At 54.3% G+C, this 15465-nt stretch overlaps 5 protein-coding genes across 5 annotated transcripts; 2 read left to right on the forward strand and 3 right to left on the reverse strand.

The window, feature by feature from the left end:
- Positions 1-103: 103 nt before the first annotated feature.
- On the reverse strand, positions 104-3378 carry BU26DRAFT_479914 (Cullin-domain-containing protein). Its single transcript, XM_033825680.1, has 5 exons — positions 2392-3378; positions 1873-2338; positions 1177-1821; positions 697-1119; positions 104-648 (listed from the first exon to the last, which is right to left on the reverse strand). Exons 1-5 carry the CDS (start codon positions 3073-3075, stop codon positions 227-229), a joined length of 2640 nt encoding a protein of 879 aa, XP_033687309.1. The 5' UTR covers positions 3076-3378; the 3' UTR covers positions 104-226.
- Positions 3379-3487: 109 nt separating this feature from the next.
- Positions 3488-7451, reverse strand: BU26DRAFT_516971 (STAG-domain-containing protein). Its single transcript, XM_033828456.1, has 3 exons — positions 6962-7451; positions 6699-6907; positions 3488-6643 (listed from the first exon to the last, which is right to left on the reverse strand). The coding sequence occupies exons 1-3, from the start codon at positions 7368-7370 to the stop codon at positions 3752-3754; spliced, it is 3510 nt and encodes a 1169-aa protein (XP_033687310.1). The 5' UTR covers positions 7371-7451; the 3' UTR covers positions 3488-3751.
- A 1446-nt stretch (positions 7452-8897) lies between these two features.
- On the forward strand, positions 8898-9665 carry BU26DRAFT_516972 (uncharacterized protein). The gene has a single exon (XM_033828457.1). It carries the CDS (start codon positions 8925-8927, stop codon positions 9555-9557), a length of 633 nt encoding a protein of 210 aa, XP_033687311.1. The 5' UTR covers positions 8898-8924; the 3' UTR covers positions 9558-9665.
- Positions 9666-10486: 821 nt separating this feature from the next.
- On the reverse strand, positions 10487-13166 carry BU26DRAFT_516974 (GMC oxidoreductase). Its single transcript, XM_033828458.1, has 4 exons — positions 12888-13166; positions 12292-12732; positions 11502-12079; positions 10487-11449 (listed from the first exon to the last, which is right to left on the reverse strand). The coding sequence occupies exons 2-4, from the start codon at positions 12684-12686 to the stop codon at positions 10629-10631; spliced, it is 1794 nt and encodes a 597-aa protein (XP_033687312.1). The 5' UTR covers positions 12687-12732; positions 12888-13166; the 3' UTR covers positions 10487-10628.
- Positions 13167-13629: 463 nt separating this feature from the next.
- BU26DRAFT_562056 (uncharacterized protein) lies at positions 13630-14991 on the forward strand (the record flags this gene model as incomplete). Its single annotated transcript, XM_033832985.1, has 5 exons — positions 13630-13709; positions 13763-13835; positions 13918-14087; positions 14146-14282; positions 14333-14991. The coding sequence occupies 5 exons, from the start codon at positions 13630-13632 to the stop codon at positions 14989-14991; spliced, it is 1119 nt and encodes a 372-aa protein (XP_033687313.1).
- Between the last annotated feature and the right edge of the window lie 474 nt (positions 14992-15465).

Below are 15465 nucleotides of genomic sequence, written 5' to 3' on the forward strand. Positions count from 1 at the left end.
CGTGCAGTATACCCTCCACTGATTCTTCCAGCAGTTGTCCGCATTTGTTGCGGATTTGAAGATTTGTGAGGCGTTCGGTCTATCATGTTTCATAATATTTGCACTGCAACATCCAAGACTACCCTTGATATACTATCCAGGTAGGCCATCCGTATGCAAATTCACACCGTGCTACGCTCTCTTCTTGCCTCTGCTTCCCCTTTCCTACCCGCCCCACCCACACCTTCTACGCAATATAACTGTAGCTCCCATCGTCCTCCCTCTCCAAAAACTCCTTCTCAATCAAACGATCAATATTCCTCTTAATGCCTGCGACATCCAGCGTCCCCCTACTCCGCGTAACCTTAATTGTCTCGGCGACAAGCTCCGAATGCGCAATCCTTTTCCTCGCCTTGAGAATCCGCACAATAGCAGCCTGGGTCTCGTAGTTGCGGTCGGCAGCGACGCGCTCGTGTGTTTCTTTATTCTCGGCGGGGGTCTCTTTGAGCTGGACCGTGTTGATTTTAATGCGATATTTTGGATCGGTGAAGTGCGCGTTGAGGGTGAATGTGTCGGTTGGGTTGATATCCCGGCCCTTGGGGTGTTTGGTCAGGGGCCGAAGTTTGGCGCAGGCGAGGGATTGGAGGGTACGGTTTAGTTCAGCAGGTGCTGTGTTTAGTTAGCGATAACTCTGTTGAGACTGTCGGGGGTACTTACGTAGGCCAGTGGCTTCCTTCAAATAGTTGTAGTCAATGTGCTCATCCTCCTTCAACCCATTGAAGAGTAGAAGAACGATGGCCTGGAAGGAAGACACTACTAGCTCCTTATTACCTCTTGGAAACTTGGCTTTGACTTGACAGTGGGCGAGCGCATGCTTCCAGTCTAGTTTGCGACCGGAGTGCTTCGCCTTGTAGTGTCTCTCGAATTTGTCGATCTCGTTCTTGATCTCCGGTGGTATGACAACGGGCACGGTAGGATATGTCGGCCATGATGAGGCAGAAAGAATGTTGACGTTAATAGCGATAGCGTGCTTCTCATTCCGCTCTTCGCATATCATCTTGTAGGACGCCATTTCCTCGCGAGACAGCTCGATGTCCTTGAACATCTGTTCTAGGTTGGCGGTAAAGCCGGCACCGCACTCTATTACGACGTTAGTGACTCGTACAGATCATTGTAATGAGGGTAGAGAATTCTTACCAGTCTTCAGTCGCGCCAGCATACTCCTCTCCGCATCAGCGCTGGCGCTCCTGCCCATAAGCAACCGACGGGCAAGATCCTTCTTGTAGAAAGCTTCGAACACCGCCTTCCCATGAACGAATCGGAAGAGATCGAGGACCTGATCGAGCTGGTTGTTGACTTCCGTGTCCTCGTCAAACACCACATCTTCATTATCCTCCTCAGCGTCTGGCATAGCCGGTTTGTCGGCCTTGCGAGTTAGCTGCGCCGGGATGGCCTTAGCACCCCCTCTTAATAGCATATCCACATACTTGGCGATCATCTCGCCGGGCTTCGAGTTGTCTGTGTTCCAGGTCGTACTAGATTTCTTGGTCTTGTTCATGAACCCCTCAAAAGCTTCACGTAGACCGTGGCCTAAATCTGAGTTGCGGTGGAAGGAGAACTTCCAAATCGTATCGAGCTGGCGTTTGAGGCATAGCAGCTTGATAACCATGCTATCCTGCTCTTTCTCGTCGAAAACGATGGCGGTGCCGGTGTCGTCTATCCACTTCATGAATGCTGTTCGAAGGTTGGCACCAAGTTTGCGGCGCTCAAACAGAGTGTATAAAAGTTCTAGATCTTCAACGGCATTATCTTCAAGGAGTTCGGCGAGTTCGTCCTGGTTAGCTACAGAGCGTGTTAGTACTGTGCTTAGAACAATAGGGAGTTGTTGCCTACTTAATCTCGACTCTTTTCGTGAGATGAGGTGGTCCTCTAGTAGCGTAAGCAGATCCCGTCGAGTCGAACCGTCCAACCTGAAGATCTCCACTCTCGCCATTTCTTTCTTCATGAGCTCCAGCGCGCTCTTGACGTATCGGGGCAACGTCTGCTCCGCGCTAGCGGCGTCTGACCACTCTTTGACGTACGTCTGACTGAGCTCTAGCATGCGCGGCTCGAAATGTTTTGTGTAAACCTGCATCTCGTGGAACATCTTGATCACCTTGGAGAACATTTCCCGATCTAGATCCTCGCCTGCTCGGTCGACAGCTATCAGATCGCAGGCGCCATCGACGATGCGATGATTGAGCTTCGGATGTTCGAATACGATGGAGCGGAAAAGGTCGACGGCGATGTCGTGGAGCGACTCTTGTCTCGGGAGTAGAAACGCGCGGTCGAGGTAGCAGAAGATCCAGTCGACGTATTTCTAACATTGTCAGCCTTGTGGAACACCGGTCGCTGCTGTCATATAGGGCTTACCATCTGGTCGTTCCATGTAGTCCAAGCTTGCAGGGTAGCCCTCAGAACCTCAACATTCTTCCTACCCAACGCCTCCTTGACCTTCTCCTTCAGCGTCCCCCCCACATATCCCTTACACTTCGTCACCAGCCTATCCCTCGCATCCTGCGCCAGCCCCTGCCGACACAGGTTCTCCACGCCGCGATACAGCTCCTCAAGGCTAAAGTTGATCTCGCCTTGTCGAAAGATGGTCTCCAGCGCGGCATCCACCTTCTGCCACGTCTGGTCGAGAAACACCTTTGGATCAACTTTCCTCGTAGGCCTAAAATTCTTCACCAGCAGCTTCTTCGGCCCGGCATTCGCATGCATATTCGGCGCCGTCTTGCGCATGCCGTTCCGCTGCCCGTTAGGCTTCGCGGGGCTGGCGTCCGGACTCGAGCTTATGTCCACAATCTCCGCATTATTCGGTATATCCGCCCTTTTGCTGGGAAAGTGATACATGTTTGCGGCGCTCATTGCGGCGGTTGCAGGCGGAGAGGGAGCGGCCTCGGCAGACCCGTTGTTGGAGCTATCAAGCTTCGCACGCTTGCTCGACGGCGAGATGGGCGCTGTGGCGGACGTGTTCGGCTTCTGCTGGGTGGTGAAGAGTTCCTTGATGGTCTTGCCCGAATGCTTCCGTTTCCTGTCGCCCGAATTCGAGGACATTGGAGGGGAGGCTGGGGTGTGTTGAATGCTGAAGCTGCAGCGATGGGCGGAGGTCCAGGATGACGCGACTAGTGCGAGCCGATTTAGGCGCGGCTACACGTCGACGCTATCGATAAAGAGCAAGCAATCGGAATGCGGGTGCTGTAAGTCTCTCTTTCGCAGATGTGGTAGAAGGGAAGAGCATCAGCTCGTTCAACTAGTCACTATCCCGTCGGTCGCCACCACGGCTGTTGCGAGACTTTTCGCGTGCATCTGTTCGACCTGTCAACGGACTTATTCGGCGATACGGTCTTGGCATCACGGGCCCTTAACGTCGTTTATACCGCGTGGCTAGGTATGGTGTTCAGAATGACGTGAGTGCCTGGGAGGTCTGAGTCAAACAGCGGAAAGCGCTTGTAGCCGGGAAAAGAAGCACGAACTATAGCCATTACATTGCCCACATACACCCGCGGCCAGGAAGCGTATCGTACTACCTACGTAGGAATCTAAGAAATCCTCACTATCCAGTGCGTTCCTTGCCCGTCTTGGGAAGGCCTGTCGCCATAATACCGTCATCATGAAAACGCCAGATGGTCCCAGACCACAGAAAGGTATAACCGCCGCAAGTCTCGTAAATTCCCTATAGCGAACCATGTGCATGAAATAAAGAATCAACAAGATATCGCCGAGGCGATGCTCAATCGCCCAGCACGCTCTCGTGCTCCAGCGACTCTAGCGCGGCCCCGTTCTCCTCAGCCGCGCCAGCCTCTTCGCCGTTGACCTGCAGTTCAGCCTCCGCCATCTCCTCATCCTGATCTCTCTGTTCCTCTTGCTCCTGTTCTTCCTCCTCCTCATCCTCGATGACAATCTCCTTGCTCTTAGTCGGTTTCGCGGTCTCTTTGATAGGCTGGGCCTTCTTCCCACCTTTGCCCTTGGCGAACTTATTGATGTCTAGATGGCCGACCACCTCTTTCCAAGTGTGTGTCAACTTCGTCTTGTTCCTCTCCAAGCGCTTCCGAACATCGTTCTTGCCGTCAGAATCAAGCGTGCCCGCTTGGACGCCCTGCACGAGGCGGCTACCGAACGTGCAGAGTCGCTCTTCAGCCAACAGTGCGCGCACCTGCTTCTGACTTGATTCGTCGTCGTCGCCTTCGTCGCCGCTGCTTTCCGGCTCCTCATCCGGGTCGATGGGATCGTCATCCACGTCGGGTTCTTCCAGACGCTTGCGGGTGCGCTTCGCCAGGTTGTTCTCCAAGGCGGTGAGGATTTGAGCAAGGAGCTTAGATGTAGGCTCATCGATGTCTTGGCAGAGTGCCTCCCAGTCGTCGTTCGACTCGTCGACGGCGCGCCCATTCGGCCGCTTTGAGGCTTTGCTCGTCTTCGCCTTCATAGCCTTGAGAGCGCGGAACATGGTGTACACATCAAGCAGCAAGTTCGCTGCTTCAACCCTCAGCTCATCAGCGCCCTTCCTGCTCTCCATGATTCGCATCAGTGCCATGACACACGCATCTCTCCGTTCCGCAACAGCCGTAAGGTGATTGTCGACGATTCGCGTGCCTGCCTCGATGCTTGTTGAAAAGTGTCTGCACTTCCATAGGAAGTAGAGTAGCATCAAAGACATGGTATGCCGCACAAGTGCGTCTTCCGCCTCGTCCGTTTCGGCGTCAGTATCCGCGCTTGGTACTCCCCGGTCTAAGATTCGAAGCAATGACGAGATCGGCGGTGTTGTAAGCGCTGCATCCTTTTGCTTCCTCGACTTGGTTGGTGCGGCAATCTGGTCCAGAACGGTGGGTTCCGCGGCTTTGGCTAGCTCTGACATTTTCAGGACGATGTTGGACACGCCCGCTAGGATGTTCTGCTCGATGTTTCCGCGAACTGAGAAATCTCTGCCGCGGCGAAGCGCATCGAAAGTGCCGCTCAAGTCGTCCCACAGTGCCTGGATCTTGATTCCAACTAGCTCCTTAAGTTCGTCATTGCCCTGGGCGTGTAGTATGGACCCAATCGCTTCGCTGAGGACGCGTTCGTTGTGGTGAGTAAGAAATTGCTTGTTGATATCATCCAGCAACGCTGTTAGTGATGTGTTTTGGCGCAGCTCTTGAAAAACATCAAGATTGAGCTCTCGCTCGAGCCTGAGGCACAAGGCAGCGGCTTCTGGCAGGGCGCCGAACTTCTTGAGCAGTTGAGGGATTAAAACCGTGAGCCTCTTAGCAGTATCTTCTTGTTCCACCTTCAGTGCTTCGCGTTGCGCTTTCGTTTTCTTCTTGTCTTTCTGTGCCTCGGCTAGATGCTGTAGCCGCATCCTTACGGTAGCATTGAGGACGTCGAGGAGCGCTGTCTCTTCGTTCTCCTCAAGCTTGCAATTTTGTCGGAGCATCATCTCAGCGTCCTCGCCCGCGGCATTTGTGGAAGTTTGCGAATGGTCGTACAACAAATAGCCCGCTAACACTTCCCAAGACCTGACCTCAGGAATGGTGTTGTATAATGCTTGAGCAGCGAGCGAGAAACGCGACTCAACTCCAGCCGCTACCAGGCCGAGCTCTGCGCCATAAGGGGTGATGCGCTCGATCTGCGAAGGTAGTCCCGTATCTTCGTCGTATGCTAGCAGCTGCTGAACGAGGCATTTCATCTTGAGCCATTCCAGTCTAGGATTTTCATATTCTTCGTCGTCGTCTGGAGGAGCGAGTGCCTCATCCAGAGCCTCTTGGCCTCCCATGTCGTCTATTATGAGGTCGTAGGCGGCGCTGACGTTCTCCGCGAAGAAGCCCACAACCGATTTGCGGACCTTCGGTTCAGAGTCGAAAATGAGTTTTCCTACAGTGTCGATGTCGTCAGGCTCCAAAAAGCCAGCTTCTCGCAGAATATCCAGCAGCTCCACCGCGGCAGCCCGTATGTTGGTTTGGGCGTCTCGTGTGGCCATTTCGACGATGCGGGGTCGGAAGCGCTCCGTGAAAGTCTTCAGCCCGGCAAGTTTGTCCTTGTCGCGGAAGAGCTTCGAAAGCTGCTTCAACACTTCTGCGCGCGTCTCGTGGCTCGTATCCGAGAGAATCCAGCCTAGATAGCGGAGGTGTGTTCCGTCGAAGAATTTGTCGGGATATGTCATAATCCACTCAGAGATGGCGTCACAGCACTCAACCCTGATCACGCCCATCACGTCGCGGTACCGGTGTACGTAGACAGTGTCGAACCAGTCGGTAATAAGCGCATCCACGTGCTCCAGTTTCTGATTCAGTTCCGCGACTTCCTTGTCAATTGTCGAGATACGCGACTTATTCGCGCGCGACTTCTTAGCCTCCGTCTCTTTCTGGCGCATCATCCTGGCCGCGTTCTCCGCCAGGTCGCTTGCAACTTGCGCCAGCCCCGTGGTGACGGCCAATGCGGCCACAGTGCTTGTGTGTCGGAACGGGCGATTTGTCGCAGAGGACATGGTGCAGATCCACACCTGTATGTTCTCGATGAGCTGGTTGTTCTCGTACATAAGCCCCGTCCGTGCAATAGTCTGTATAAGGACAACGAAGAAGCCGTGCAGCGCGTTCCTGAAGGCGACAGCGCCTCGCGATTTCCCCTCGAGGGGATAGTCGGTGACTTGCTCCTATTCGGTGTCAGCGCGCGCAGAGAGAGAGGGGGGGTTTGCAGTCAACACCTACACCGGCGTATTCATCTTGGATCTCTGCCAGCCTATTTGGGCAATTATCCGGGTCGCCGATATCGTCTTCATCGATCTGAAGATGACATCCAGAAGCCCGAATGACAAGGTTGACAAGTTCGGCCACGGCCTTCGCTTCATGCTCGTGGAATCTGGAAACCCATTCCGCCGCGACATCCTCCGGTCTGTTTCCGCCTCCAAAGATTTCAGCTGCAGCATAGTTAGCTATTATCCCAATCCACTAACGGCCTACGCTGAACTTACCATACAGCCCCCCATCAGCGTCCTCGACGATGGCGCTCTTGCGAATAGGCGCTTTCCGCGGTTTCTTGGGCTTCTTCGGCGCGTTCGTCGCGGGTCGAATCGCAAGGCCAACAATCTCGCCATTGGTCTTAGGTTTCTTCTGCGGAGGCTTTTTGGCGGCAGGAGCACGCTTCTTGGTTCGACGCCGCTCCCTCAATTCCTCCTCATCAGGCTCGCCCTCGCTGCTTTGCGACGGTTCGTCCTCGGAGGTGGGCTCATCGCGCTCGGTATCAGTGTCGTTCTCCTCGCTCCGTTTCCGCTTTGCGCTGCCGGCCGGGCTGGTTTCGGGGTGGAATTGCTCTGGCTTTTTGGTTACGCGTCCAGATCTGCGCCGCGGCGCTGAAGATGTGATGTCGGCGGCTTCTGACATCACGACCACCGTACTCGTGTCAGTTGCGCGATGCTGTATTGGGTGGAGCAGTGGGTGTGGACGCGCAGTGGTGGCGCGACAATCGTGGATGATGTTGTTTCTGCGGGCGCCGACGTGCAGCTTTGCGGGCACCCGACGCGTTGTGGGCACGTGCGTTAGTTCTGCCAAGATCTCCTCCCCATCGCCGCTTCCCCCGTCCTCACTCCTCCTTCCCGTTCAACGCCGAGCACCTACCTTTTCTGGTGAAGCCACTACGCCCTTCTGCACCGCCGCAAATAGAAGCTTAGCGCATTGATAGAATGCAACAATTCAGCATCACCAATGAGCTCTTAGCATTATGGTCGGGACAGAGTAAGCTACACTTGCATCTCAAGCAGCAGTCCTCTTCTCGGTCAACCTCTCAGCTTTCCTTAGCTAGCTCCTTCTAAATCGGGAGGGGATGAGAAGGAAAGCATTTGCACAGGAAGCGAGTTTCGCAGCTATCCTCATTCAGTTGGCTAGGTTGATGTCAGTCGAAAACAGAGGTACGATAGAGAAAACATCGATAGGATGTAACACTTAGGCGTGGTCCCTCCACTAAATTCAGTTAGCCTCAGTCGATGACGTGGAAGCCAGGACCCTCCCTTTGTGCCTAGAATCCTTCCGAACGTATACTTGTAGTCGTCTATGTTTGAGAGCTATGTCCAGCGCTGACGAGGTGAGTACTTGCACCATTTTGGGGTCTTCGCAAGGTCCCCAATCGCTAGTCACGTCGGTATACTTGCACCCGAGTCTAGGATGACTCCCATATATCCTCATTGACCACCCTTCCCATCTATGTCCGTCGCAGAACGCATCAATGGCTCTATTCGCCGCATCCCAGTTCCTGGAGCTCTCCATCAATGCGCTCTCGACGAGTATTACACCCAACTTGATGCGTACTCACAGGAGCCCGACCGGGGGCTACACCAATGACTTTCGCCGTCCAATCAGGGTCGGACACAATTGCCGCTTAAACCCCTGTATGAGAGCATGTCGATCTCCCTCGCTCTAACCTCTAACCTCAGACGACTTGCTTTGCCGTACCCCAGCCCGAAACTACCTAAATACTATCACCGTCGTCGTGCAAGACCAATTCAAGTCCTACCAGAGAGTCCGAATTCTATTATTGCAACTTCAAGGATGTTGTCCACACCACCTTATGTACTCGTCACAGGCGCGACGGGTTTCATCGGCGCTCACGTAGTCGATGAGCTACTGCGCAGAGGATGCAAAGTCCGAGCGGCCACCCGAAGCCTCGAGAAGGGCGAGCTTCTGAAGATAGCGCGGCCTCAATACGGCGCCGATCTAGACATCGTGCAAGTCGGCGATTTCTCCGAAGCAGCGTCTTTTGAAGAAGCAGTCAAGGAAGTCGACGGTGTAATCCACGTTGCGAGTCCATTCAGCTATGCAGTCCAAGACAATGAGAAAGAGCTTATCCTTCCGGCGATCCAAGGCGTTAGAGCAGTAATGCAAGCAGCGGCCGCCAGCCCCAATGTAAAGAGAGTAGTCATCACCTCGTCCTTCGCCGCGGTCATGGATGTTAACCGAAAAGCTCCACCACGCTTCACCTACACGGCCTCAGACTGGAATCCCCTCTCATACGCAGTGTCCACTGCGAAAGAAACCAGCGCCGTCGTCGCATACCGCGGTTCCAAGAAGTTCGCCGAACTGGAAGCTTGGAACTTCGTCAAAGAGCGCAAACCTCACTTCGACATCGTCACTCTCTGTCCGCCAATGACCTTTGGACCAATCTGCCATCCTGTCTCCAAGCTCTCTGAGCTAAACGAATCGAATGCCAACCTATGGAAGGTCGCGAGCGGGAAAGCGTTGTCTGTAGCCCGGGTGCCGTTCTGGGTAGATGTGCGTGATCTTGCGGTTGTGCATGTCGAAGCGCTATTGAGGTCGGAAGTAGGCGGCAAGAGGTATACGGTTGCGAGTCCGGAGAAGTTCTCGTACGGGCTAGTCAGAGAGATCATCGAAGAGGAGTTTCCTTGGGGTAAGGAAAGGGTGGCGAGAGGAGAGCAGCAGGAGATTGATGATAGTCACGATTTGGATGGGGACACGGCGGCGAGGGAGTTGGGAGTGGTGTACCGGTCGTTTAGGGAGACGATCAAAGACTTCATCAATCAGGCCGTGGCTATGGAAGAGCGGGCAAAGCAGGTGTAAGGGCTTCGACGAGATTGCTGGTCTTACCTTGAACGAAGTGGGCGTGGTCTGCGTAATGGTATGAGATGTATCAAGCCCTAAGGGGAGAGGCGCCGGGACCATAGGGAGTCTTCAGCTCTGCAGCTGTCAGCTCCACCAAATGCCGCGGCCAACGTTTAGAACCTCTCGCCTTGCATTATCTCATTGTTGTGTTCTGAGAGACACCATTTCTTAGCCACGCTACTTCCAATCTTCCAACCCCTCAAAAAAAAGGCAAAAAGCAAAAAGACCCTAGCACCACCCACGCTCGAACCCTCGACATAAAAAAAAGTGCAAAAAATCGAATTTAGGTATTCAAGGCGACTTAACTTGTCAGAGTCCCCGGTGGACTAACGAGAGCTGAAGGACTAATGCCACTCTGGCCTGAATAGCTAGTTGTTTGAGGGACCTAATTGTCAAAGATGGACCGGTACATCTAACTACGCTAAGCGTAGCCTCGCACAACTCTCCGATTTTGCCGTAGTACCTGTTGTTAGTGATGGGAGTGTACTTTTAAATAATATATATAGTAATAATAAATTCGGGTGAGAGAACTTTTTATGTGGGCGAGGCCGCAGGTGAGTGGCGAGTGCCAAAACTGTGAAGGAAGGCGCTGCGCGGGGTAGTACCTATCTTGCTCGAGATGAGATGGAGATGTTGTGGATGCCGCTGTCAAAAGACTCCGGCATCTGTCGACTTATGCCCTCGCCGTGGTTCTGTAATACCTTGTTCTCTTCTCTTAATATTAGCGTCTTTTGAGTTCTTTTGTGCGTAGGCGTAGTTAGCATAACCTCTACAGGTTGGTGACTTAAAACGAGAAAAATCAATCAATCAATCAGTCGTAAGCGACGGACGAGGAGGAAGATGAACGCGGCAGTGTACGTCCGGCTCTCTGACAACTGCACGGACCCCTTATGAATAGGCTCGATCCTTCCCTCCTTATAATGTAAACATGCCGCCGAACTGGCACTCGATAATCGACCGTCACTGTCTAAAATAAGTCCTGAAGCAGCATATACGCACATGATCTCTTCCCATGACCATACCCGCCCGTCATAATCCCCGATCCTCCAATATCAAATCCGCAGCCTTCTCCCCTATCGCATATACCGTAGCTTGCGGGTGCGAACAAATATGCAGCGGCATGATACTCGCATCCGCAACCCTCAGCCCCTTCACCCCATATACTCTCAACCTCTCATCCACGACCCCCGTCTCAATCCCCCCATGCCCGCCCATCGCACACGTCCCGATAGGATGCCAATCCGTAACCGCAGTATCGCGGACCCAGGACGCAAAGTCTTCTTCTGGGGCTTCTTCCGGCGGAAAGACCCGGCGCTGGATGATGCTGGATAGTGGCGCAGTGCGGCATATTTTGTCCGCGAAGCGCTGCGTCGGCGCCATGATGGCGAAGTCTAGCTCTCCGCCGGGGCCGGCGAAGTACTTCGGGTCGATGGTCGGTTTGTCGTGGATGGAGGGCGAGGAGATGTGGATACTGCCTTTTGAGAGCGGGAGTTGCAGCATCATGAGCATGGTGCCGTAGACTTTGCCTTGTTCGGGCTTGAAGTACGGCGACCAGTTGCCGATGTCGAAGAGGTATTCTATTTGGCCGCGTTTTGCGGACGAGAATTGCTTTGCGAGGATACGGTCGCGCGGAGTTTGGGGGGAAGGCAGATGGGAGAGGATGGAATCAAGAGTAGCAGCTGGTATGACTTGGGGCAGTGACGCGTAGCTGAGGGCGCAGGGTAGCATTGTGTATGGGCCTGATTGGGAGCTGTCGTATGTTTCTTGCGCGGCTTTTGCCAGGGCGGGGGAGGCGCGGATTTCATCGGGGCCGGTCAGTGTTGGGTCGAGTTCGTATATCATGGCAGTCACTGCTCTCAATTAGAACTTGTTATGATATGACTGTGTAGAGAGACCACGGACTCATGTGATCTTGCAGGTTCTCGCCGACGTTGAGATTGGCGACTTTGACAGGAATGCCGGCTGCCTCCAAGATCTCAGGGCTGCCTATGCCCGATAATTCGAGGAGTTGTGGTGATTGGACGCTCCCAGCGCAGACGATGACTTCACAAGAAGCCTTCGCAACATACGTCTCATCCCCACAGGCGTATGCTACGCCCGTAGCGACCCGCTCGCCATCTCTTTGCTCTATCTCAATTCTCTGCACTGTGGCCTCCGCGAGCACGTGCAAGTTGTGCCGTGCGGCATTCGGCAGATAGTATGCCGTTGCCGACGAGACACGCGTCCGTGCCGTAGGATCAACGCTGGTCAGCGTGGTGAACGCGCCAATATTTGACCCGGAGAAGTGGCTTCTGTTCGTCTCCAGGCCCAGCGTCTCTAGCGTGGAGTGCCAGTGCTGGTGCGGGACGGAATATTCTGTTGAGTAAACGGTAGCGATGGGGCCATCCGTGCCGTGGTGCTCAGCTGCGAAGTGTGATTGGTGTCGGAGCTGGTGCTCGACGCTTGATTGGTGCAGAGTCTCGGTTCTCTTGAAAAAGGGCCTATTGATAGGTCAGTGATCGGTCAGCATGGGCGTTATAATTCCCATTCTTAATGGCGATCCCTCTGCGTCGATCTGCAAGACTCTAAGCGAGCTGAGATGAACTGAAGAGATGCAGACTGGACTGAAACACGGTGGCAGATCGCAGGCTACGCGGGACCGATTGCAGGGTGAATGCAGCATGCAAGTTCGGAGATCGGGACGGCAACTTACAACGTGCCATCCCACCCCCAACCCGCATTGCCCAGCGCCTCCCAAGCATCGTAGTCTTCCCGATTACCCCTCGTCCAAGTCATGAAGTTTACGGCGCTCGTGCCTCCAAGGACCTTCCCGCGCGGCCACGGCAGCTTCCTCCCGTTCAAGCCCGGCTGAGGGACCGTCTCGAATTTCCAATCATAGTGCCCGCCTAGCGCCTCGCCAAAGCGCCCAGGCACCGTGATGAATGGGTCCGCGAAAGATTTCGGGCCCGCCTCTAACACGCCTACCGTGATGGCTGGAATGGCGCTCAGGCGGGCGGCAATGACGAGAGCGGCTGTCCCACCGCCGACGATAAGATAGTCGAAGTTGGTAGTTGAGAAGGAGGAAGGGGTTCCTTGAGGCAATGCCATACCTCTGGTGGGTTATGGTCCAGGGGGGGCGAAGTGGCTGGCTGCCCTGAAATTGATGTGAGATTGGGCCCATCAGAGATGCGGAGAGATCTTATCGCGCTCTTGGCGTGCATGCTAGTGATGGCATGGGTAGTTCCGGATGGCTGGGATGCCTAGCGTTCGTTGTGGGGATGCGGTGAGACCAAATACGAAGGTACTGACCATCAGGCTAGATCTTTTCTTTTCTACTCTCCAACGGCTGTGACCGCGACTAACTCTTGCAATAGGTAAGACGGTTCCAGTATCCTCATATACAGAGAGAATGCCGTGCTCTGAGGTAGGAATCGCAATCCGGAGACCCCACGACGACATCGACCATCCCACGCCGTCGAGCACGGCAGCACGAGCTGTCCCTGAGACGGATCAGCCCCCAGCTCGCTTGTCCCGCCGATCAGGGACAGGAACGGGTCTCCGGGCTCATGGAGACGGCTGGTCAGGTCCAATCAGGATGACGCGTGGTGTTGTCGTGGTGGCTTTTTTTCGTGCTGCCCGACCCCTCCAACCTCGGCCAAAATCTTTCCGCACAAGCATCTCCATGGCTCTTCCCAACAAACCAAAGCATACTGTCTTTTAACACGCACCGCCAGCATGTATCCGCCAATATGATCCACATGCTGTCTATACCGTTTCAAGCGTGGCCCGCAGGTCCGCCCAAGCCATTCATGCGCGCACATCGCGTCGGGGTCGGACGCCGCTGGGCTTGCCAAAAATGCTTTTTTCTTAGACACAGCAACACTGCAGGAGGGGAATACGATACCGTTTTCGTGCCATGTGTCAGTTTTGTCTCTCTTTCATTGAGGTACGCATCTATTTGACACGTTGAGGAGTCTTCATGAGCGATTTCACATACATTTTCCCGGGTCTCCTCCAGTCTTTATCATTCTCTATACTTCCTGTCTTCCTCATGTCGACCTCTGCTACCGCTCTGGCTGTAGGATCGTGGACTCTTTATGCGCTAGGAGCCTGTTTAATACTTTCGCGAACGTTCGTTCGGCTACCTATACGGCACTTCATGGCATGCCGCTGACGGAGCATAGAATCTCTCGTGCCATCACTCTGGGATCGTTCGCTGGCCTTCAACTGGACGACTGGATGATGGTCCTTGTCCTAGTGTGTGTCCCAAACCCAACCGCAGTTCCGGATGCCGTTAGGGCAGTGCGGTCTCTGGTCACGTGACTAAAAGATTACACAGATCCCATTCACGGGCACCGTCTTCTGCGCGAATGGAGCTATCTCCAATATAGAGCCCACAGTGCTCGGCACTACTGCAGCCTTGAAGATGCGATTTGCGCTCGAAGAACTGCAAGTAACGACGAGCTGGCTGGTAAAAACTTGCCTTTTGATCCTCTATCGACGCATATTGTATGCTCTCATTCCGTGGCATTGATATTTCCATGCTTCTAACTCATGAAAACCCCAGGTCTACCAGTAGAAGGAAGCGTCAAATCCTTGCATGCGCGTCAGCCTTCTGCTTTCTTTCGTATCTGGCAATCCTGATTCTCTTGCCGCTCTGGTGTCTCCCGGTAACAGACTACTGGGCTGTAGCGCCAACAAACGGTATATCCCGGTGAGATTCCATTTGAAAATGCACGCTGATCTTCCTACAGCGAAGTGCACAAGCTACCGCGACCACTCCATCCTCACACTCACCCTCAGCATTGCTACGACACTGAGTATCCTTGTCCTGCCTCTCCCTTCTATCCCAACGCCTCGAAGATTTCTTCTGGGCGTGCTTCTTCTTCTCGGCCTCTTCGTACTGGTGTCCGGGATACTCGCTCGATATTACGTTCTCGCCCGGCCCGCCTCTTCGGTCTATCTGATTTGGTACGTTGCCGAATCCACCCTTACAATCCTCTTCGCGAACCTGCCCTTCCTCAGCTCCCTCGTCTCATCCACAACACCGAACCGGGTCCGACACTTCAGCAGCGGCCTCTCGCTGTCTCGCTGGCCGCGCTCATACAAAAACACTCCACCTTTGCGCGCACAACGAGAGCGTCTGGATAGCACGGCGGCGAGCATCAGCACGCTTTCTCCGGTACGTTCGCAGCAGCTCTGTAGCGTCGCCAGTACTGTATCGCCGCCCGACGTTGAGGATGTATGGGGCGACACTAGTGCACCGCCATCAATCCCTCCCACGCCGATTCACAAACTGTCACCCTCGGATCCTCCGCCGGAGCTTGAGGTGTATTGGACGATGAGACGCCCATCCGCCCTCAACGCAGATCTCGAAAAGATGGGAAAGGAGACGCAATGGCCCTTGCGGTGAATGGTTCCAGGGCGAAGCTGAGATTAGCTTGCAGGAATCCCGCGCCTTGAGGAGTCCATTGCCTTCGAGGCTCTACTGTGCTGTCCCCAGACTGAGCCACGAACTCTGGCGGCTTGCTGAATCGGACCTTTGTTGCATCCTTAGCCTCCGCGGACTGAAATGAATTCCCACTGTAGCATTCTCTTCCTCGATGAGAACCGTTCAGCTGCTGCACGTTGGAGTTGTGGCTAGCGGGGCTGACAGTGGGCCAGACCAAGACTGGAGGCGGGTGACGGTCCGGACCCACCAGGTCAAGCGAGTGCTTGGCCATCCACATCGACTTCTACAACGCCATGTCACCGCCACAGGACCTCCATTGGAACTGAAGATATCGATGATCCTTCCAGCCTCAGAGCTGGCAGCTTATATTTGCAGCTAATACTGTAGTCTAGAGCTACGGGACGTTGATCTGAGACAGAAGTGGATAGCTGCGCG

Source organism: Trematosphaeria pertusa, assembly GCF_010094035.1.
Source record: "Trematosphaeria pertusa strain CBS 122368 unplaced genomic scaffold BU26scaffold_4, whole genome shotgun sequence".
In the NCBI taxonomy this organism is placed as follows: Eukaryota; Fungi; Ascomycota; class Dothideomycetes; order Pleosporales; family Trematosphaeriaceae; genus Trematosphaeria; species Trematosphaeria pertusa.